Source organism: Biomphalaria glabrata, chromosome 14 (genome assembly GCF_947242115.1).
Source record: "Biomphalaria glabrata chromosome 14, xgBioGlab47.1, whole genome shotgun sequence".
NCBI lineage: Eukaryota > Metazoa > Mollusca > Gastropoda > Planorbidae > Biomphalaria > Biomphalaria glabrata.
The window spans coordinates 33,021,180-33,046,094 of NC_074724.1; the positions used below are offsets into that span (position 1 = coordinate 33,021,180).

At 35.0% G+C, this 24,915-nt stretch overlaps 1 protein-coding gene across 2 annotated transcripts; it reads right to left on the minus strand.

The window, feature by feature from the left end:
- Positions 1–4,136: 4,136 nt before the first annotated feature.
- On the minus strand, positions 4,137–21,572 carry LOC106066125 (serine/threonine-protein kinase Chk1-like). Of its 2 annotated transcripts, none has more exons than XM_056011376.1 (14): positions 21,508–21,572; positions 19,046–19,169; positions 17,954–18,050; positions 17,093–17,216; positions 16,162–16,226; positions 15,779–15,848; positions 14,255–14,443; positions 13,047–13,151; positions 12,060–12,161; positions 11,290–11,374; positions 10,567–10,714; positions 9,336–9,467; positions 8,619–8,720; positions 4,137–7,771 (listed from the first exon to the last, which is right to left on the minus strand). In XM_056011376.1, exons 2-14 carry the CDS (start codon positions 19,117–19,119, stop codon positions 7,328–7,330), a joined length of 1,737 nt encoding a protein of 578 aa, XP_055867351.1. In that variant the 5' UTR covers positions 19,120–19,169; positions 21,508–21,572; the 3' UTR covers positions 4,137–7,327. The 2 variants fall into 2 exon arrangements, with proteins under 2 accessions (XP_055867351.1, XP_055867352.1); XM_056011377.1 differs by having other exon boundaries at positions 21,462–21,510.
- Positions 21,573–24,915: the final 3,343 nt, after the last annotated feature.

Here is a 24,915-nt window from a genome sequence, read left to right on the forward strand (position 1 = left end):
AAGATGGCATTGGATGACAGTGGGCAGAATTCGAACCCGGGACGACAACCAGGAGAGCGTACCTCACAATCAGGGAGCCACTTTAAAAATACAAGACGTTTTAGAAAGGATTTTTTGTTTTCGAAAGCGGGAGGGGGGGGGGAGGGAGGTTTAAAAAATCCGTTTTTTTTTCTTATACCCCCCCCCCACACACATATATAGGCTACGTATTTTTTCGGAGTTTTTTTTTTATTTCGATGTTTTCTTTCTGGGGCTAGTGGAATGTCAACTCTGTCTATGTGGTAAAAAGTTTGTACACGTTATTTTTCTCACACCCAATCTTGGGGTCAAGTTCTAGCTTTGCACAAGTGTTCATTCGCATAGACAAGAAATGAATCAATCTAAAAAAAAAAAAATACCAATTTATTAATTACTGGTAATTTTTTATACCAACAATGGAAATTGATCCTTCAGTAGGCCTATTCACATATACGGCTAAATGTGTAGGGTTTCGTCCCCTTAGATATTTGAAGGCTTATTTCTCCCACACCCATACTAGGATCAAGTTGAAAGTTTTAAAAAAATCATTAATTGTACCAACAAAACATGAATCGATTTTAAAAAATACCCAATAAGTCAATTAGTTATTTTGTTTGATATTGAATAAGGAAAATAACATATATTATTGAGAGATATTTATAAGTGCGGAATTCTTTTCCTTAGATAAGCTTTGAGTCTGTTTTTTTTAAAGTATGTTTTTATCTTTTGCTTGTTGTTTCTTCTATTGACACTGGAACAAGCGGTTTCTTTACAACTATGCAGGGCGCAGGTTCTGAATTTGTCCGGGAACGCTATTCTGCCTCAACGTGGCACTCGGTTGGAAACGATCGCTAGCGGAAGTGATTAGGCTAAATGAATAGCAAAACAAAACTCCTGTGGGAGTGTGTAAGGGAATGCGAGAGCTTTCCCATTGCACAGTGCGTAGTTGAAAGAGAGCTTCCACGTCCCTGTCGATAATCCTTTCGCCGTTCCTCAAGGGACCGTTACACTAATGGCGAGTCCTGCACGTTTAGCTTGGTAAAACATAGGTTAGGAAAATAGCGGGGGTTCCCATTGTGTTCGGCCTTCGGCCATGAATTCTACTCCATGCGCCCGGAGTGCCAGATGCATCGGAAATAGCAATATTTTTCATAGACATTGACTTGGACCTCTTCCAGACAGAACGGTTTGTTCAAGCAGGCTTACACGCCTAGAGTTCGAAGAGTCTTCGGCTCAACTCTTTTGACAATCCCACGGTTCTGTATTTAAAATCTGTGCAGCTGACATTTCAACTATGTACACGTTCTGAAAATGTTTATCTTTTTCTTACTTGCTCATAGACCTCTTACAACGCCCTCTATCGGCTGTCACTCTCTTCATGGACTCTAGTCAAAGGGTGGACAAAATCACAAAGAACCACAAGTAAAGAATGTGAATCATTTATTTTAAGCTAAAATTTCGCACATAAACGTATGGCTGGATAGCTAAGTTGATAGAGCGATGGGGCAAATGTCGTAGGTTCGATCCCTTTACTAACCAAGAAAAATTAGAATGTTTGGTTGACTATGTTCGTTGAACGTTAAGTTGGAATTTCGTTTTAACATTTTCCTTTTTATTTTTGGTTTTAATTTGGTGCCCCCTTTCCCTGTGATGCCTTATGTAGGCCCTAACATTGTAACAGTTCATGACACCATACGCTGAACTGGAAGTAGTCCCTGGCACTAGCGAGATGATAAGAGAGTATAGCCAATGACCTGTATATTATCCACTTTGATTGTATTTGACATGATTTGATTCGGAGGGGGGAATGGGTTAAACAGTGAATGTTATCATTCGGGCTTACAATCGTATTGGTTTGTCAGATTTGTTCTCTTCTATCTACTTCCCTTACTCTATTAACTCTCCCCACCCCTCTCTCTCTCTTTTTCCCCTTAATGTTTTTCTGTGCTCTCTTGCAGACCTTCCCGAGTAAACATAGCCCCCGTAAGACGACCCAGTTTAGAAAACCCTTAATCTGCCCCCCCCCCCCACACACTTTATGGAAGATAAGTATTGCTTGCTTTAATGTGAGGGGGAAGGGGGGCTAATGTGGTGATTTCTCCCTCCTCTAACCGCTACGGACTGAGCTCTCGGTGAGGTCTAGATAAGAGACTTGTTATTAAAGTAACTAAAGTATGTCTCATAAATATAGAGTATCTAATCTGAATATGGGTTGAAACATTGATTAGAACTTAGGAGTACCGGTAGAAAAGAAATGAATGGGGTCCATGTGGATTAGCTCCCTTAGCATTGACCAACACCACTAAAAAGTCCCCTTTTAGACCTTGTGGCCCACGGTTAACGAGGGTGTCATGTGGCCAGCACAACGATCACCAGGATTCGAACCCGGAGCCTCCGGTTCGGAAGCCAAGCGCCTTACCGCTCAGCCACCGCGCCTCCTTGACTAACACCACTAACAATGTTATAAAGAGGGAGCTGTTTTCACATAAACCTGAAGGCAGTTTTCATCTAGTTTAGCATGACGAACAAAAGGGTGACATACAATATCGAGCTTTATGTTATGTGAGATATGAATATAAAGTATCTCAATATAGAGGGACTTCTTATGGTCCGACAGCTACACTGGGCAGTGCACGAATCCTGTAGGGGGGACGAACCTATGCCAAAAGCAGTCTTTTTTTGTGACCTAAAAGGTGGTCGACGTAACAGAGGTGTCCCAGGGAAACGCTTTAAAGACCAGCTTAGGCGCCAACTTGCATGAACTGACATATACGAGAGCACCTGGTTGCATGCGGCTTCAGAACGAGACAGCTGGAGGTCACTCACAAAGGCCGGGGGGATACACATTTGAGGCCGAAAGAAAATCCGCTGCCGAGGACAAGACGCAGGCGGCGAAAAGAAAATATTAATCGGACAATGGTTATGCTTACCTGCATACGGCAAAATATGAAGGTCACAGCTGGGGCTGCATGGCCAAGGGAAATACTGCATTCCTCATTACTCTTCGTACTCGAAGACAAGCTTTATTCTTATTATCTCAATAGTAAAACTTATAGCACAACTTTAATGCTATTATAGCATGCTCAGAGCGCTATATTCAAGTCTCTTTTTTCTACCAGTGGGTGTAATTTTCACGGCCATTCCTTTATGCTTGCGAAGTTTGGACGCTGACTGCAGATCTCGAGAAGAGGATCCTAGGAATGGAACTAAGATGCTATAGAAAGATCCTAGATATAGCTTTACAAAGACAGCATCACAAATGCCGATATCAGAAACAGGATTTAAACAGCAGTGGGACTCGCGATGACCAGCTAACCAGTGTCAAAAAAAAAACGAAAACTCTATGGCCACATCACAAGGTCATCAGGGCTCGCAAAGACATTCCTTCAGGGAACAGTACCGGAAAAAGAAGAGGCAGACAGAGAAAGCGATGGAAAGACAACATAAAAGATTGGACATTCAATAACATTCTATCCAAAGCAGAAGTCGGTGAGGAATGGTGAAAGATGATTGACAGATTTTTTGTGGGACCCCAACGGTTCAACAATCTAAAGGCCAGTTGAAAGTGAGGACCAGTAGGGGGGAGGGGTATCTGGAGAAAGTTTTTCTAGCTGCCTTTAGGGGCTCAGCAAACGAAACTCTGGTGTTAAACTCAAAGCCTCTTAATGAGTAGACACGCCCCCAAGAAGCCCCACGACCACACATCCCACATGTTATGATCCAATCCTTTTGTGGACCTGTGGGGAGAGGAAGGAAGGTTTTATAATTTTGTGATTTTTTTTTTGTTTTTCTTAGGAGGCATGGCGGCCGAGTGGTAAATCACTTAGCCTCTAGACTGGAGAGTCCTGGGTTCAAATCCTGGTCAACATTGGGATCTTTAGGGCGCTCTGAGACCAACCAGCTTTAATGGGTACCTGACACTAGTTGGGGACAAGTAAAGGCGGTTGGCCGTTGTGCAGGCCACATGACACCCTTATTAACTGTAACCCATTAAATCAAATGACCTTTACATCATCTGACCTATAGATCGCAAGGTCTGAGGGTGGAACAATATTTCTATTTTTTTTTCTTAGAGTCAGGTAACGAAACAACAAACTGGAAAAAATCAGGTGTAGATCTATTTGAATATATGTAATCCAAAAATGTAAATCTAAATGAATTAAAATCTAGATAGTTCATGGTTGTGGATGTTGCTACCAAAAGTTTCAGGTACACTTGCAGAAATACAAAGTTGCAGAACTAGCAATTAAAAAGAAAAATACTGGATGTAACTTTTACTCTAGCATGCAGTTTGAAATCCCAGAAATAAATGTCCTTGACATGGTTAATAAAGCAAAGAAAATACATTTATCTAAATAACAGCAAAAACCAAGAGTTTACATCTATAATGGTAACGTTGAACTATTTAACATAAAATTGTTCCTGCAGTGTTACATTCTAAAACATATGATATTCGGAAAACTATAAGTTTTTCAACTGCCAAAAAAAAAAAATGAGACAATGGACCATTTTATGCAGACTAACAAAGTTTTCAACAAATTTATGAAATTCTAATTATGTAAAATAATAACAAAAACGAGTTTTTGTACATGCTATCTCTATGATGATATTAAAGCTTGATTCAACTTCTAACAGTAAAAGTTTAAATAAACAGATAATGGCACATCTAGAGACAGATTAAAATGATACTTGAAGCTTTATATATATTATACATTTTTAATCTTAAATTCCATTTTGTACGAAGATCATTATATTTTAAGACATTATTTATTAAATAATTTACGAATGCAAGATAATCGGAATTTCGAATCCCTACCCAAAACACATTTGATTTTTTTTACTATTTTGATGTTGCTGGTAGTGAAACTGATTTACTAAGCTCTTTTTATCCCAGTAGGTTACAAGTCAAATAAAATTTTAAAAAATTAAATATATATAATAATATATAATACACAGATTCACATCAGTACAAAAAAAAAAAAAGTAATTTTTGAAAACACACTAATTCAAAAGATACTGTACAACTTCAGCTGCCTCACTTCTGACTTCTGTCAACAACATGTCAAAGATTCCTCCATCTTACGAGGACAGAATTGTCTTTTTTTTTAATATTAATTTCCATTGACTAAATTGTCAATACTGATAGAATTATCATAAATTAGATTCATCAAAGGTTTTCATGGAGCTATTCCAATATGGCAGAAAATAAATTGTCCACTGAAAATGCATTTTTGAACTTCAAGACTTATTGGCACTGAATATATATACTGGAGAAACACTCATATATATATATGTTTGTTTTTTCTGAAAAAGCGTCATTCGCAATATTTTCTAGTCGTTATGTAAATCAAATGATCGTCACTTTGAACCAAGTCTGAACACAATGATCATCAACGAACATAACAACCCAGCTTGTATGCCAAACCTACCCCAGCCAAATATCTAACTTCTATTCTATTATGATATAGATCTATAGTACACATACTGATTTCACACTTTTCTTAACAACAAACTTTCTTACTATGACTATTAAAAACAAAAGCTGTTACATCCTAAATTCTGTTTCATTTAGTTGACAACAATAAAATGTCCACACAGTACTGGTGACTACTGATCATTAGCTGGATTCTATTTTTCTTCTTCACATAAGCAGAAACTGTCCTACTGAAAGAGACAGCTGGAGTGCTCTCAAGAAGACCACAAGACACATATTTGAGACCCAAAGATGCAGACAACAAAAGGAAATCTTAGACACCTGTCAGAAGTGGGTTTGTGTACATGTGTAATCTTATCTTATTATATATTACAGACATTGCTTCAAAAAAGAAGATAAAATTTAATCCTATGCAATTCATGTGTGTCAATCTAGTTCATGTTAATCAATGACTTAAACTCTGCCAAGTCATTGGTTTTCCCGGCTGATCAGGCAACCCATTCCATTAAATGCTGCACTTAATCTTAGGATTTGAAGACAATGATTTTATGTTAAATTACTTAAGTCAAGTTCTCTTATATTATGTATTTTAATATTATACATCAAAAAAAGGTTTGAGTTTCAACATGAACTACTTTAAATGTCAAGAAAGAGCAGCGTATTTTGAATTGGAACCAGTGGAATCTGCCCATGTGGAGTGTCACCAGAGAATTCTGACCATGTCCTTCAAAACTGCACTCTTTACCAAGAGGCCCAAAAAAAAAAACCCTGGCCCCAAAATACCCCTTTAGAAAGAAAACTATAAGGAGAGCTCCCTGATTTGGAAACCACTGCGCAGTTCATCTCATGTACTGGTCTAGTCATCTGAACGCTCCAACATAATTTAATGAGAATGAGGAAGAAGAAGAAGAAGCATTTAGATCAACTTCATTTTGGAATAGCTCCAGACGGATATGGTAAACATTAAGTATTTACATACAAACAAAAATAAATTAGCGTTATTAATTACAAATGATTATAATAAATAAATTGTTACACAAAGAAGCAAAATGATCAGACAAGGTAAGAAATAATTTTAAATTAATTATACTTTCTAAAGACTTAATATAATATTATATAACAAAAGAAACGTGTAACAGAAATGTATGTATATATACATGAAAAAAACAATAGTGTGATCATCAAGCAAACTTTCTTTTAACTATTACTTAAAAAAAAAACAACTTTAGAACTAGATCCAAATTTAAAATGAGTGTTGTATCTTTAGATGAAATCATAAATTGTATGGAAAAAAATTCTTTAAAACTGTTGTGGTCTGCATCATATACAATCAGACTTAATTTCTGGCTAAATCCATTTAACATTATGAATTGAAAGAAGTATACATAAAAAAACAGGCAACATAAATTTACAGAAATTAATGTCTAATTTAATGTAAATTCTAAATAGCATATTATATAAGGTACTGTTGGTAGATCAAAGCACTCTAGAGCTAGAGTGTAGGCCTACTCACTCCTTAACCTGCATTTCCATTTTGACAAAATTAAGAAAAAAAGTAAAATTGCTATTCCTCAAAAAATAAAATGCTTAAAAAAAAAATCATTTTAAAGGTCTCTAAGCTTGCTTTTAGCTGTCATAAAGAATGTATACTATACATGACATTAATTTTTAAATAAATAAGAGAAAATAGAAGACTAAAAAATAAAGCTAACCAACTTAACCTAATAGGTCAGGTAAATTTTTTACAGAATAAATAATTTATAAATAGGATGAATCTAGAGTTTATATGTCATGAAAATAAAAGAAAACTTACTTACCAGTTACAGAAACAATAAAATAAGAAATATAAATAATCCGAAACACACAACAACATGTTTACATAGTAGTCCTTCTTTGCAACTCTAGGAAATGTGTTGCTGGTGAGTTTGTAGACCCTTTATCTTCCCGCTCCTCAGTTATTTCTAGACGGGATCTTTTCGCAGGACGCTCCTGTTTGGAATCAAGTCTTTCCTGTTTGGAATCTTTTTTAGAGGCTGTAGCCTTAGACGAGGAGGGCTTGGTGGAGTCAGAAAGTTCATTCTTAGGTTTAGAGTTTGACGTGGAACGTGAAGGACCTTCTGATGACCCCGGAAGCTCAGAACTATTTGAAGCTGTAAGGCTTTCAGGGCTAGAAGCCTCAAGCCTTTTACTGAGTCTGTCGGCCGCTGACTCTGAGTCAGTGACACCGCCTTGTGGCCAGCTGGGTGGAGTCTTGCGAATAATATGCTTTACTTTTTCCTTTATTTTAACAAAGTGGCGTTTGAACTCTAGACCATCACCCTTTAAATAGAAAAAAAAATTGTTTTTAAAGTAGAAAAAAAATATATATTACAGGGAAGTAATCCAAACTAATACTAAAAACTCATGTGTCTAATAGTGAACAACTAACTAAAAATATCATTTAAGAAATATAATGACAAACATTAAATGGGTCATTGATAAACGAATAACACATTTTAACTAAGAAAAAGCAAAAATTATGTTCTAAAATAAATATAAAATATCAATTATGACTTGAGTCAGTGTCTGAATTAACTTTTAGTAACCAATATGATGAAAGATAGTTTTAACATAATATAATTATATTTCCAGACATTCAAACCCAAGGGGTTCTACTAATCTTCAAATTACAAATAAATATCTAGACACTCTATCAGGAATTAGATATAGATCACAAGGTCTGAAAGGGGTACATTGCTATACTTTTTTTTTACTACCAGGAATAGCACAGATGACCTTATGATTGGCAGCTGTGCATTGAATCACTTAGCCACCCCCAATTTGAAAAAAAAGAACATCAAGAGACAGTTTAAAAGTAGATGCTGGAATGTTTCTATAAATAATACATTTTTTGGGGGCTATATATAAGATTTTTAAAATGTTCTTTTGTAAAGCCCATCTTTCATTCTGAGTGGGCATTGGTTAAATCTCTTTAGAGGACGTGTTGAGGTATCTGGGAGAAGGCTTCCGTGCTGCCATAGGAGCTTAGCAAACACAACCCAGCCCCCTTGGTAGCTAAGCTGCTGTTTACACCACTTAGCCCCTCATCCTGCTTCTGACTAAAACAAATCCCAATTTCACAAAGATGATAAATGATAAGAGTGTCATAAACTGACTGTTTATTCACCTTTGATAATCTAAAGTCTACCAATAAGTTTCCTGCCATATCAATCAGACAAATTTTGAAGATAAGTCGAGCCTTGGTTTTGTCAACGGTACTGACGGTGAGCTGAAAAGAAAAAGAGGAAAATGAAATATTCATACAAAAGATGGACTTTCTAAACTGGACAATACAATAGACAACAGACTAAACAATACACTAGACAATAGACTAAACAATAAACTAGACAATAGACTGGACAATACACTTAACAACATCCTATATAATACACTAGACAATACACTGAACAATAGACTGGACAATACACTAAACAATACACTAGCCAATAGACTGGACAATACACTAAACAATGCACTAGACAAGAGAGGAAAATGAAATATTCATACAAAAGATGGACTTTCTAAACTGGACAATACAATAGACAACAGACTAAACAATACACTAGACAATAGACTAAACAATAAACTAGCCAATAGACTGGACAATACACTAAACAATGCACTAGACAATACATGAACACTACACTAGACAATACACTGGACAATACACTACATATAAAGGTTACTTTTTAGTTTAAAAATGCCTGTCTTTTAAAATAGCAATATTAAAATCAATAACAAAATTAACTACTTCAAGAACATGGTCTAGAAAACCCTTTAATATAAGTTTCAATAGACTAAAAAAAAAGAATGAAAATATGAAAAAAAAAAAATGGTTTCTTACAAGAATGCTAGAGTTTTTCTTCACGACATAGCCATGAGATTCTAACAGCTCTGTCATGGCTTTGACTGTCTCTTGCCTTGTGGTCAGTACGAAGAATCTTGTCATTCTACGAACCAGTTTTTGGAACGGTGTCTGCAGAAAGATAAAAAGAAAATACTTTAGAATAAAACAATAAGTATGTCCAACATTAGAATTAAAAGAAAAATTACATTAGTGTTTGTATGCAACTAGCTAAGCAGGATAAAATACAAAATTAAAACTCTATGGCTACATCACAAGGTCCTCAGGGTTCGCAAAAACCTTCCTTCAGGAAACAGTAACAGGAAAAAGTAGAAGAGGCAGACAAAAAAAAGTAATGAGAAGACAAAAGAGTGGAAAGGCCACTAGAAGAGATTCTACTTAAGGCAAAAGGCATGAGAGGAGTGGAGGAAAACAGATCATGTGTGGTGCCCCAAAGGTTCAACAAACTAAGGGATAGGTGAAGGGAAGCAGGATATTTTGTGCATATAACTGAGAGCTAATAATACAAAATGGAATATTTAATAAATAACACAATGTTTTTTTTTGTTTTTTTTTCATAATGAGCTAGTACGCTTTGTACTTTATAAGAAGAAGAGGCAGACAGAGAAAGCGATGGGAAGAATAAAAGAATGGACGGGCCTGCCGCTGAAAGAGGTTCTATCTAAAGCAAAAGAAAGAAAGAAATGGAGAAGACGGTCAACAAATCTTGCTAGGTGCCCCAACAGACTAAGGTAAAGGTAAAAAGCTTTTACTGGTACCTAGAAAAGATTTATATCCAAATTTCTTTCCAAGTATGCTACAAGCACAGATATATATATAAAGTAATCACTAGCTCATCTTATCTTCTTATATAATACAGACGTTACTTCAAAAAAGAAGATGATTACGTCCTACACGTCAGCTAAGCTTAACATAAGAATGGTAAATTTTAACATTCATCAGGAGCAATAAATCATTCTTAATGTTCTCTGTGCATTCAAAGACCTGTCCTACAGCACAGCGATTCAGTTATTGGAAAGTAGAGCTGTCCTACATACAGTACAAGGATACCACGCGAGATCATATTGTTAGTAGAAAGTAGAGCTGTCCTACATACAGTACAAGGATACCACGCGAGATCATTTTTGTTAGTAGAAAGTAGAACTGTCCTACAGTGCAGTGATACCATGTGACATCATTTAGTCATTAGAGAGTAGAAACAGAACATTACCTGAGAGGTTGCAGGGGTACACTGCAGCTGTGAGTTTAGCAAAAGGTCGTCAGACTGAGCTGGCTGAGAAAAGCTAATGGGATGTCTGACCTCAGCCAGGGGAGATAAGGAGTTTTCATTGTTTGACCTGTCTGGCTGGGAGAAAACTCTGCAAGAAATACAAATATCTAATTTTTAGTCAAACATATGACATTGTAATTAAACTGTATATTTTGCTTTTAAATGCATTTAGCTCTTCTACTTATTACTTAAAATTTATTTATTTTTCCTTCTTGATAAAAGAAAACAAAATGGCCCAGGAAATGATATTAAGGTTATATGTATCACTCAAGCAATTTTAATTATCTTTTCAGAAAAAAACAATTTTCTGTCATTAGATAAAAAGTTGTGGATCTTTTTACCATGGAAATTTTTATTTTTTTTCAGACTAAAATTGAAATTTAAGAAAAAAAAAAATGGACTGAATCACATTTCACAGTTATTTTTACCAATTATTTAAATGTTAAAATTTATATACAATTTCTGCAACAGCCAACAAACTTATACAAATATACAGCCTCTCTGCAATCCTCTGTAACTAGCTTGCTTAATATTAACATAAGAATATAAAGATAATAGCTTAAAGATACTAGCTTTGATGATTATCATATTGTGAGATTGCAAATTTTAGTGATCAAAAAGTAAATTGGACAGCTTAAAAAAAGAAAACGCATTTGAGCTAACCCTTGAGGTGACGACAAATGTCCCATTTCATCCAGAAGTGAATTTCTACGCTTGACACCTGATGACGAGCAGCTGTTTTCTTCCTCTTGAAAAAACGAAAAGAGCAGATGATAACAAAATATTTACATCAAGTTTTTAGAAGCTGTTATATTGATACTATTTGAAATGATGCTAATACAAAACAAGCAATAGAAAAAATAATACTTTTACATTAATACAAAGATAAGCTAAGGGAAAGAGCTGCTAATTACTGCCATTTATCTGAAAATTACACAGTTTTAGCTCCATTTCTGCTATATAAAATAATATTAATTAATTAGTACTAAAAGATTAATTAATTGGTTAATTTTTGGATTGATTTGTATATTGTCATTGACTATGAAAAATGCAAAATTTCAACTTGATCTGAGAATGGGAAGTGGGAGAAAAAAATGTGTCAAAATGTAATAAGGGGATTAAATTCATATGTACATCCACATCTCTCATTAAGTAGCATTTATTCCCCTTATTTTGATATCAAACATAAATAATTAATCAAGAATAATTAATTAACTAATTGTTTGTTGTCTTATTTTTTTTATTGATTCATAACTTGTCAGGTTCATGAAATACTTGAGTAAAGTTTTAACTTGATCCGAGAATGGGAAATAGGAGAAAGAAAACATGTTGAAACTTTTTACCCGACAGACATGAGTTTTCTACAGCTTAACTTGAAAACAAATCTTATAAAAGAGTGGAAAAGAAAAAAATGAAAAAAAAGTCATATTTACCTTCTTGCAAAGCAAAAGTTTTGTTGTAGAACTGATGTTTTTTAATCTGTTCAATCGTGTAGCGTCTCTTGGGGTCTTCAACCAGCACAGACCGAAATAATGCTGACAGTATGAAAAAAAAATGTTCAAGTCAAAGTAATAGATTGGAAGCAACAATAAAATTGAATACAGAAACCTGCTTTAAATATACACTCAGTTATCTTAGCCATTTCAAGCACTGAAAGACTAGTGAAAGTAATTCAACATTAGAACTGGTCCTGTGTGTGTACTATAATAAGGGTGTTTATCAGTTCAAATCAAATTATTTTCTAATGATTTAAGAGCATAATATACACAAGCTCCTCAAGTGATGAAAATGTATTTTACTAACAGTCTTTAAAAAAAGGAAATTATAAAATTCCTCCCCATCATTTTAACTTTAACATTTCAGCCAACAAGATAAGATTAATCGCCATAGAAGAGCAGAAGACTGACCTTGACATGACAACCTATGGTCAGTGGAGACCAACAGCTCATTGCAAGTCAGTACGTCAGGTTTCCACTGATCACAGGTCGCCACATCACAGGTTAGTCTTCAGGCCTAGTATGAAGTTTGGCCTCAGCATGATTTATCAAGGAAACAAGAGATTTTGCTTTAATGGTCTAAGTATTTTTTTTTTCATAAATGTAATACTTCAACTAACAAAGTGCTAGTGTGTCCATTCCTGCCCATCATTTTAACTTTAACATTTCAGCTAACAAGATCAGATTAATCGCCATAGTAGGCCAGAAGACTGACCTTGACATGGCAACCTATGGTCAGTGGAGACCAACAGCTCATTGCAAGTCAGTACGTCAGGTTTCCACTGATCACAGGTCGCCACATCACAGGTCAATCTTCAGGCCTAGTATGAAGTTTGGTCTCAGCATGATTTATCGAGAAAACAAAAGATTTTGCTTTAAGGGGTCTATGCATTTTTTTTTCATAAATGTAACACTTCAACTCACAAAGTGCTAGTGTGTCCATTTTCTTCCATGGTTCCTTTGTGATGCATCTCTCTCTCCACTGCCTGTACATTCTGTCTCTCATTATAGGGACATCCCATGGGAGCTCTAGAAAATGTGAAGTCTTTGTTTATAAAATTACTATCTGAACAATTTTTAAGAAAATTATCTAGTTAAATTAAAGTTCATAAAAAAAAAAATAATTTCAAAGATACAAAAAAGTATACCAAGTTATATTCCAAGCCCAGTATTTCATATACTTAATGATTTTGAAGGCCATCTTTTATCAGAATAATAAATAACTATTACATATGTTATTGCCATAGTTAGCAGTTAGAAACATTCCAAGTAGCAGAAGTCAATTATCTGTACAAGGGGGAAGGACAGTGGGGAAACAACTAGTTGCCCATAGAACAGAGACTGACAGGGTGGGGGAGCATGAGGGGAGACATCAAGGGGAGGTCAGGCAAAAGGGTAGCTGGGGTCAGGGAAGATAGAATTATGGGAGGCTAGTTCAGTCCCTGTGTGAGAAAGTGGGGCTAAAAGTATAATACTGAAGTTTGAGTGATTTTTTTCTAATAATAAAATATACATCTGTACTAAAGCTCTTGTGCAATCATTTAAATACATCGTTGTCCTGTACCGTTAGTAATAACTACTAGTGACAAGCCAGGTATCTCACTAGTTCAATAATACATCTAGGTCAACACAAGAGTCGACTGTAACAACATAATTACAAAGGGTTCTGACAAACCACACGACTCACTACATTTATAAAGAATAAGAATATTAAGACCTATCTGTTCAAATCTTATTTAGATTAGTTTAAATTAGTTTGTCATTTTAAATCTCCTTTTTGTGTCAATAATGTTTTCAAAAACTATTTTAAGCTTCTAAGTCTAGATCTAATGGTCAAACAACTTTCTATACCATATCTCTAGATCCAGTAATCTAGTCTAGATTACTGTCTTTTTATGTTTCTGAATGCATATCACCAAACTAGAATCTTCAACTAAATAACTCTAAATCAAGTATTCTAGTCTAGACTACTGTCTTTCATGCTTTTTAACAGTACTAGATAAACTAAAAAATTGTTATTATTATAAATGGTAACATTGTTACACCCTTGATTCGGAGTCACTTCACGTAACAATGAAGAAGTGATGAGCTAGATTAAAAGTGAGCTCTAGATGAAATTAAACTGCACATACCGCCTGCCAGCAGCGTGACCAATATAATAGCACAAGACCAAACATCCGCTGGCTCTGCCCTGTAGGGTGTTCCTTTGAGAACCTCTGGGGCTGTGTAAGGTTTTGTACCGCACATTCTGCTGACCTCTCTCTCCACACCTTTGTACCTAAACACAGTGGCCATACCAAAGTCTGTGATCTGAAGCACATCTAAAAACACAAAGAAAGAATACATTTTATTATTAATATGGAGACTTTTACTTAAAACATTTTTATTCTCCTTAACATCCACCACGCCTGTGATGATTGGTAATATCATTATGCTCTAGGCTCTAGGACTGTTTTAAATGAACAGAGTATAATGCTATACATCAAAATAAATTGGAAACTATAATTCACATCAACAATTACAACCAGAGTTCATGCTGCCTGTAATCTCTCAAAAAAATCCTATCAACCAGAATATATATATAATAATGGCTCCTTTTGTCTCTGAAGACAATGAATGCGCCCAGGTGAACTCTCCGGGGCGCATTCCTGGGCCTTACATAATGTGTCATGGTCCCTCAAAAAAAATGCTGAAGTTCAAAAATAAAATTTCTAGAACTTTTCACAACCATATTAAAAACTATAATGACCAGCGTTCATGCTGTCGGCTATGTCTGACATGATCTTCATGTGTCATCACATTGACTAAAGCATGCACTCCTCATCCATAGTGGCAAACATTATGAAAGAGATGTCCAAAATAAAGTCAAGCAGGCCCCACATCCAGCCAGGATTGAGATGCTAACTGGTCCAATGAAACATCTGCCCAAAGTGTAGAAAATCACACAAAAAAAGGTGGGAAAATGTTTCTTTCCCAACTTTAGCCTAGGGCTTACTTTTCTAAAAAAGACTTTTTTTTTTTTCTTCTGGTAACAAAAACAAGGTTTGTTTTCTGTGACATGATTTGACAGTTATATTTATGCTGTCATGAGTTAGCCGTTCCTTCACATCATTTCTGCATTTTTGGTCATATTCTTCTGGTATCAAGGTTAATGTTATAGTGCCAGAGCTAGAAACGAAAAGTTGACTCCGAATGTAGAAACTGCAACAAAGATCTAGATTTAGTGCAATGACATGGTGTCTCATCTATGCAGCTAGATATTCAGAAGTTGATAATGTTTTTATTTTGGTGTAATGCACAAATTGTAAGAAAAATTTCCTTACGGACAATAAAGATTATTATTATTATTTCAGATAAACTTTAAACATCGCTCTACTAAATGCAAGTACTAGCCTCTTCACCTTCACCTATCCCTTTGTTGTTCTCTATTTCCTTTTTTTTTTCTTTAGTGATGTGGACCATGACCGAGAGTGCCAAAAATGGAAATGGCCAACACACACATATGGCATTATTGATTTAGCAATAAAAAAAGCACAACTAACTAGCAATAGATTACTTCCTGAAAGCTGTTATAACTTTTACAGATCTAATTAACTTTTATTTAAAACAGCAGAAGGAGAAAGTGAACACAAAAAAAAAAATCAATAGTTACCTACCGTTTTCATCCAGCAATAAATTCTCAGGCTTCAGGTCACGATGACATACCCCGATGCTGTGCAAATATTCCTGAAATCAATTTATTTACACTGGGCATTAAGACATTCAGAAGTTTTTAATATAGAAAATAAATCTGGCAATGTAAATATCAATTATTTAGGGTTAATACAATTTCACGGATGCAATAATCATTGAATAATTTTAAAATGTATAATATTTTAAATTTTGGTAAAAAGAGCATGATTAAACAAACCAGAGAATTAAATTTAATTAGAAAAATGTTAATTAAGAAAACTGCAAATTAAGAAATGATAAAATAGTGATGATATTCAGTTATTTAAAAACATAAAAAAACTGAATGGATGAAATGTGATGTACTTACAACTCCCTCTATTAATTGATGAAAGTATCTCAACGCGTCCCTTAGCTTCATGCCTTTGTCAGGTTCTGTTAAAAAAAACAACCCACATCAACATCTGTCAAGCAATCATCTATCATAATCATGGTCCAGTGTTGATGGTCAGTTGTTGGTTTACAGCTACAAACAGCTAGTACAACTAAACCGATGTAGGTGTATTATAATTTTAATAATTTCAACGAAATAAACTTTAAATAGAACAAACTTCTTTTTGTGAACAAAAAACTCAATATAGCTTTTATTAACAAAACAATATTCATAGATTCAACCCTAGCTCACAACAAATACATGTCTTTACTGTCTCCCTTCTTGGAGTTGTCTCACAAAAAAAAACTCACAAAACTGTCACCACTATATTACCATATATTAACATTAGAATTACGCCAGACCCTACTGTAGTTGCATCATTCTGTACTGCACTGTCAGAAACCTTTCCTCGCCATCACCGTGGAAACACACACTCATAACACCCAGTTAAAGTGCTTACAGTTAGATCTCATACAAGATAAAACAAACATTTTTCGAGCAGTCATCTATCAATGTTATGATACCTTGAGAATTTTATATATAAATAAATATATATATATATATATATATATATATATATATATATATGAAGTTTGTTAAGTGCTTACAGTTAGAGATTTTTGAAGTATCTAAATTTAAAAACAAAACATAAGAGTTTTCCTATCTGGATTTACTCAAAGTTAATATAATCATGGCACCTTGAACAGCTTACACTAAATCATCATGCATTAAAATGCAGCAAAAAATGGTGACAAAATGTGGGGGAAAAAAACTTCTTAAGTTTCACTCTTAACACACAAAAAAACACACATTATGTTTACAAGAAAGACAAACTAGGAGTAAGCTGAATAAAAGAGTCTAGGCCTACCTATCCTGTCAAACAGTTCACCGCCGCAGGCATATTTCAGAAACAAATACTGAATGTTGTTGGCTTTTCTGTAGCCATAGAACTTGATCACATTTTTATGGTTTACCATTCTGTGTATACAAATCTGAAGACAGATATTTATATTGACAAAAGTATTTTTAATCAGTGATTTGAAACTATTCATATATAAATATATATATATATATATATATAAATAAATATATATATATATATATATATATATATATATATATATATATATATATATATATATATATATATATATATATATATATATATATATATATATATATGCACTAGGGGCTTTCACAATCTGTCTTATGTAGATAAGTCAAACGGAAGTAACATTAAAAGGCCAACAATATAAGTTAGTCAATGCTGACAGCGAGAGAGATGTTTAATTAATAACGAAGGGAACCCACTGAATGTCGTCAAGCTAAGTCTCTACGCCCATAAAAACTACCTCTCCAAAGCAGTAAAAAGTTTTCTGTTTACATTTCTCTATTCTTCCTAAAATCCTCGTCTTGTTTGTACTGGTCGCGTCATTGTCTCTAAGTCAAAACTTTCCGTTTCTATAAAACAAATAACTAATCCTAATTGTGCCATAACAATATATAAAAAATATATAAATAATATAATGTATTTATTTATTTATTATCCGCTTAGGTTAAGAGCTAGAGTGAGCAACTTATGAACAGTTGTTTAAGTGGCAACTAGATCATACTTCAATGGAATATATTTCACTGGCTTGTCAATCTCCAAAAGAAAGATTGATTTTTTTAAATTGTAAAACAAGAAATAAAGAGAAATTGATTATGCATGTGTTACAAAATTAGGTACCTCTTTTTTTACATTCTCTTCAACTGTGCTATCAGTTAAGTGTATGATCTTCACAGCAACACATTCCATTGAGGCCCGACAAACAGCAAGCTTTACCCTGCGGATACATTCAACAATTTTAATAAACAGGAATTTGGAGAAAAAAAAACTCTTTTTTTTTTTTTTTAATTAATTTTTTTAATTCTTCAAATTTTCTCTATATGATGGTATGAAACTAATTACACTGGAGGATCATTTGAGATGATGTCACACTGATAAAAAGTTAAAGGTTTGAAAAACTTTCAAACACTCAAAGATAAAGTTCAGAATTAACCAACAAAATCTCTCTTCAACATCATATAGAAGAGAAGATGATGATTTGTGAGCATCTTAAAAGATTTCTTTGTTTATAGCCAAATAAGGAAAACAATATAGATAAAACATTGATTTTACCAGCTGTTGAAGTAGTTTTAAAAACTTGTTTTACACAAACCTACATCTGATATTATTAAAAGAATTTCCTTAACAATACAGAACAAAAACACATTGGTGGTATGAGTTATAACATTAAAAGTTACTTATTTATGTCATTCTTTGCAGCAAAAGACATATATAGTATGGGATCAGCTGTGTCACAGGCTCTGACAGAGCTTAGCACTATTAGCTGCAAGCTACCTAAGGGCCGCCAGCTCCTTATTTTTCCTAAAGGCTGGCCTACGAAACCTTTCCCATGTTTGGGTATAGTTGCAAGGCAGCAGAGGTTTGAATTCAGTTTTCCTTCTGCTAGGTGGATAGCAAGGCAAGGCTAATGAGTCACTCCTGCCAAAACTTACTGGTTTAGGCGCCAGCTACTCACATTCTGTTAGTGAAAACAGTTCCACAGACCCAATATTTGAGCCACATGTCTTTTCTTTGCGAAAACTTTTACACTGATAATTAAGGCCAATTTATTAATTAATTAATATTTATTGTTTGAAGGACTACTTTATAGAACAACTGTCAAGAAGTTGTCAATAGGACAACACCGGTGGACCAATAGTCGACTGATTCTTGGAACTTAGTAATAATAAAAAAAAGAATCTTTTAAAAGTAACACAAGACAAAGATACTTACTCTCCATAAGCACCTTCCCCAAGGGTTTGAACAAACTCCCAACCTTCCACAAATGGCTCTCTGTATTGTTCCATTGTCTTAGGTTTTTTTTTGTCTAATTCTTCAACAATTATTTGATGTCTTCCTAAAATAGAAAAAATAAAATGCCTAATTTTTCAAAATTTTATGTCACCTTCCACATTGTCATATAATATGTAAACTAATCTTTCAAAACTATTAGCGGAAACACTAGATCTATTGATATCAGAAAACAAAATGTACCTTTTCCACCAAGACTAAGACTAAAATTTTTTTTTACATAAAATTTAACATTTAGTGTTTTACTGTAGATCTGTCCCTGATAACTAAATCTATCACTAACAATGTAAAATCACCACAGATGTGAAAACTGAATAAACATGAATTAACTTTAGAATAAAGAAAGAAAGCTTTTTGGGGAGTAATATATATGCTCCCAAGAAAAGAATTAATATAAAAAAGTTTTCCTATTTATAAGTTAATCTATAAGCTGTCTGTGACAAAGCATCATTGGTGTCTCCTGGAAAGATATTATATTTTATATTTAAATATCTCAAATTTTCTTTTTTGAGAATAGCTGTCCATCTGACACCTCATTTGTTTTTTCCATGGAATTATTTTCCATGTATTTTAGGTTGAGTCTGATCTCCAGACCTTCATGTTGAATCATTAGTGAAACTCAAACTAATAGAAGAAGATGTCTATAGATGTTTTCTTATTAAATTATGCTTGTAAGTATAAATTCAGTTTATATAAATTTGAAGTTTAAAATTCAGGATAGATATAAACTGACTATTTTAATCTTTTGTATTGCTACTGAATATATATATATATGCTAGATCTAGTGACTAGATTCTAGTGTATAATATTTTTTTTAGATCTCTATAATTAAATCGCTAGCTAGATGTCTTTAATTTACATGCTAAAGGCCCTCCCAGATCCCAATAAGCCACCATGAGAGCCCACAGCCTACACTACAGTCATTCCAAGTAGTCCCCAGCTAGCTAAGAGCCTTAAATGCCCTAGCGGCTAAAGCAGCGGTTCTCAACCTTTTAATCTCGGCGACCCCTTTTTACTATCCCCCACTCTGCCGTGACCCCCCCACACACACACACAGCAATAGAAGAATACGACACACAAAATACAATCCATATTTTCGATGGTCTTAGGCGACCCCTGACAAATCGTCAATCGACCCCTCAAGGGGTCGCGACCCACAGGTTGAGAACCCCTGGGCTAAAGGGTAGGGGGCCTTTTTTGGCCTATCCCCCCCCCCCAAATGAAATTCTTCGCTGCCACCAGCAAAAGTTTGAGAAAAACTGTTCTAGATCTAATTTATAATAATTTTTTAGATCTAGATCCTAGATCTAGAATACATACGGATATGTTATTGATTTACTGTTACTACTTTACTTTATAAAAAGTTGTACTGTAGTGTAGTCTATCTCTAGGTTTCTAGATCTGATCCTTTTTTTGATTTCAATTCAACCGTGGGTGAGCTACCCATGATAATGTCATTGATGTGATGATCTCAATGAATCAAATTTTCAAAGACAAAGACATTGACTGTCATATGTTGATTTCAATGACACTTGAATGTCTCTCATCATGAAGATATTGATAATGTCATGATAACTTGATGATCATGTGACATGACATGGCAGAGTTCCCTGGCCATGAATCATTATCAGATTCAGGGTCAGGGCACTCAGAGGGAATAGATCTAGATCTAGAGTAATCAGTAATGTAATAGTAAATAAAGCTGCCTTATTATTATAATATATAATAATATATTTATTATATTATAATTTATATATATATATAAATTATATTATTATATGGACATGGATCATAGAGTAGATCTAATTCTAGAATATCTATCTATATAGAGATTCTAGTCAATCAAGTCTAAATAATCTCTAGATCTACATCTATGATCTAGATCTAGACTAGTATTAGTAAAGTAATGATCTAATCACACACACACAAGTGACAAGACTCACAAGTCAAGACTCAAGACCAAGACAAGTGTCTCAAGTCAGTGACAGTGACAATCTAGTGTAGTGCTGATTTTGGTTGGTCACAGAGAGACTCTCACTCGCCTCAGACAGAGACACTCAAACAGTGAGACTCACACACACTACTGATCACTAGTGATCTAGTCATAGAATTAGATCTAGAATCATCACCGTCACTGGCGACGTCAGTCAGAGGCCAGAGTGACAGTCGAGTCACTCAGAGTAACTCAGTCACTGAGTCAGTCTCAGACTGAAATTTTAATCTAGATTTAGATCTAGAAAGTCTAGATTTGAGTTAATTAAAGTTTGAGAATATGACTAATCTAGGTCCATATAGTCTAGTTTGTGCTAGATCTACTGCTAAATAGAATTTAATTTACAAATACTGTAAATAAGTTTCATTCGATACTAAACAAGTCTGTTTACTTTTATTATCCCGCCATTTTATTAGAACAACTCAGTAAGTGTTACATAGATAAGTGACATCCACTCTCTTCGATGTATGTTTAAGAACAAACTATTTAAATAGCCAGGTGTTTAAACCCTAGGTACTTATCTCTAGAACTGGGTTTTCCTTTCAAAGCTGTCTCTTTGTATAAATTAGTGGTCTTCAGCCTTTTTTGGCCTACCGCCCCCATTTCGTATTTTTTCTTTAAAAAATACGCGAGCGCCCCTAAGAAAAACACTTATACAGAAGTGTGAGAAGGCAAATTTAAACAAAATGTCATTTATTTATTAATTTTTATGCTGTCAATAACACTTATCCCGCATGGGAGACGACCGCATGCCAAAAGGCGATCTTCTTTGGCGAGCTTAGAGGAGGACTCAGGCGCCATTGCGCCCTCACTGGCATAGAAGAAAGTACCTGGCAGAATTCTCTGGCAGCAGATGGCCTCTGAAAGAGACAGTTGGAGGGAGCTCTCTCAAAAGCTGCTTGACAAACATTTGAGACTCAAAGAAAAGCCATTATTGTAGGCAGGGCAAAAGACGGAAAGAAAACTTAAATAGAGCGCCAGCAGAAAAAGGCTTTGTCTACATAAAATTCGGGAAAATATGCAGGTTGTCGCGAAAAAAAAAATACAGCCATGTTGAGGCCTTTCTCTTGACAGCTAGTAGGTCTGGGGGAGCGCTGTAAACTCCCCCCAATGGGGTTCGAGGCGAAGACCATAACTCTGGTATTTTCAATGCAATGCTATTTTCTTTTAATTCTGAATAGGTGTCAATATAATACGTTGCTTGTTGTTCAGTCATCTTTTTAAATTGTTTCACTTGTTTTAAATGTTTATTGTGTATATAGATCTAGACTTATTGAGGCTTATAAACGTGATATTGAAAACAATAAATTTAATTTCAGGGGAGATGGGGGTTAAACAATAAAGAGAGGGGAGAGCAGGAGAAGAGATCGAAAGATGGATGGCAGATTACGGAAAGATGTTCTGACTATATAAAAAAGAAAATAAAAGCAAAATTGTTATGAAAAATGAAATTGAAACTTTTATTAGTTCATTTTCTCATGTTAACAAGTTCAATAATTTGCTTTTTATGATATTCTGTGCTAGACACTGATAGATAAATAATTCGAAAGGCCACTAAACAATATAAATAACAAATAATAAATAGAGTACCCCTATCTAGATTTAACGTGAACAATATGTTTCAATACCTTTTATTACTAAAATTCAAATGCCATACATAAAAAATATACCTTTTATATAGCGCTACTTTCATGCTTATAGCATGCTGAGAGCACTATGGTCCAATCTCATTTACGGACTAGTAGTGGGAGGGGAAGGGGGTATCTGGGAGAAGGTTTTCCGTACTGCCTTTAGGCGCCCAGCAAACACATCTCTGCTCGAGTGGGGTGTCGAACCTCTTTGAATGTTAGCTTTAACATTTTATTTTCAATTAACATTTACATATAAATATATTAACATATGTAGATAAAATAAACTATAATCTAAACTATAATAAAAAAAATGGAGTATTACCTAGTTTGTTTATCAAATCTTAAACGTTTATACACATGAGATCCAATTAAGGACACAAGATACCATACAACTATAGAAAAAGAGTAAGAATTTAAAAATAGAAAATGGGATTCCCGATCTCAATTTCTAACGTTGTTTCTGTTCTTAAATTAAAAGCAAGCTAACTCTAATTTGACTCTATTTAGTTTTAATTTTGAAGATTTTTTTTAGTTTTGTTTCAGTTCACCTTTAGTTTCTTCTTTCCTCCTTTATACCCAGCGCCCCCTTTACCCCCCCCCCCTATTGTGCCCAGCGCCCCCTACCGCCCCTTTGGCTACCAGCGCCCCTCCAACTTCACGAAAACGCCTCCCCCCCCCAGCGGCGCTAGCCCCCCGTTGAAGACCACTGGTATAAATCCATTCGAGGTGTTTCAGACTTACTAGACTTCGATCCTACTGCGCCGTTCGGCGCATTAGTCTGCAAGGTGTCTCACCAAGATCTGTCACTGGCAATGTCTTCCCACCTGATGTCCACTGTTCTGAGGTCCTCCATAAAAGTGTGGCGCCATGTTATACAAGGATGTCCCTGCTTGCGTGTTCCTCGTATTGGCCTCCATGTCATCGCAACTCTTGGTATGCACAATTCATTTTGTAGGAGAACATGTCCCGAAAACCTCACGCGGCATTCTGACACAACCTCACTAAATGGTCGACTCCCGATTCGGTATAGAATTTCCTTGTTTGAGACCCGATCTCCCGAACTGACTCCTAAAATTCGTCTTAGCCATCTTTGTTGAGTCACATTTAGACTTTCACCTGTCAAAAATCAATTGCACATTGTATTTTTATATTTAAAAAAAAACAACAACACTGCTTGCATAGTTAATTAAAAAATTTTTTCACTTTCAGAAAAGAAAAAAGTAGTCGTTGTAATTTTCAGATAATGGACAGTAATTAGCGGTTCTTTCCTGAGATAAGCTTTCTTTTTAAAAAATTATTTTTTTTCTATTGCTGTCATTTTTTTTTATTTTCTAAAGCAACTCTATTGGTCATGAGCTCGGGTTCATTGACCCATTCGAGCCCTGGTTATGCCACACCGCTGATCCAAATGAGTAAGTAGACGTCCTAAGTTACTTGCTGAGCTAAAAAATGTATTTTTGTAATTGATGGGAAGCGTGGTCGAGAGGCCAAGTGCGCTTGAACTTGGCTTGGCTTGGCTATCTAGATGGGCACCCAACACCCAACTCGGGCAGAGTTGTGTTTACTGAGCGCCTAAAGGCAGCACGGAAAACCAACTCCTATATACCCCCTCCCCCCCCCCCCACCGGTCCACACATGAGATTGGACCAAAGCGCTCTGAGCATGCTATAAGCATGAAAGTAACACTATATAAAAGCTATAATAATAATTGAGCTCTTTTGTTACACAAAATATTATTTTTTCTAAGACCTAAGACCTACTTTTTTTTTCTTTCACACTTTCCTTTCTGTTATTATCCTACCTTTTCTTTTATTATTTTTCTTCTTTGTTTTTTTTTTTTTTTTAATTCCCTTTCATTTAATATCATTTCTAATATTTACATAAACCAAATCAGGGTGACTTTTTTTTTTTTTTGTGTTCGATCCACCACGAAAATTGTCATTACGTCCCCTTTTACCAACTCCCCCACCCTCACACGCCCACACATAGGCCCCTACATTCACTTGCCTTACCCACTGTCTTTTCCTCAAAATGTTTGTTTTACTTCTCAAGTCACGTAACAATTCATCGATCCTCTCAGTAACATATTGCACCCCCCCCCTCCCCGGTAACCGGCAAACCGAAATCGTCATTAGTAACTTTACCGAGATCTCAGCATAGTCAGGGCG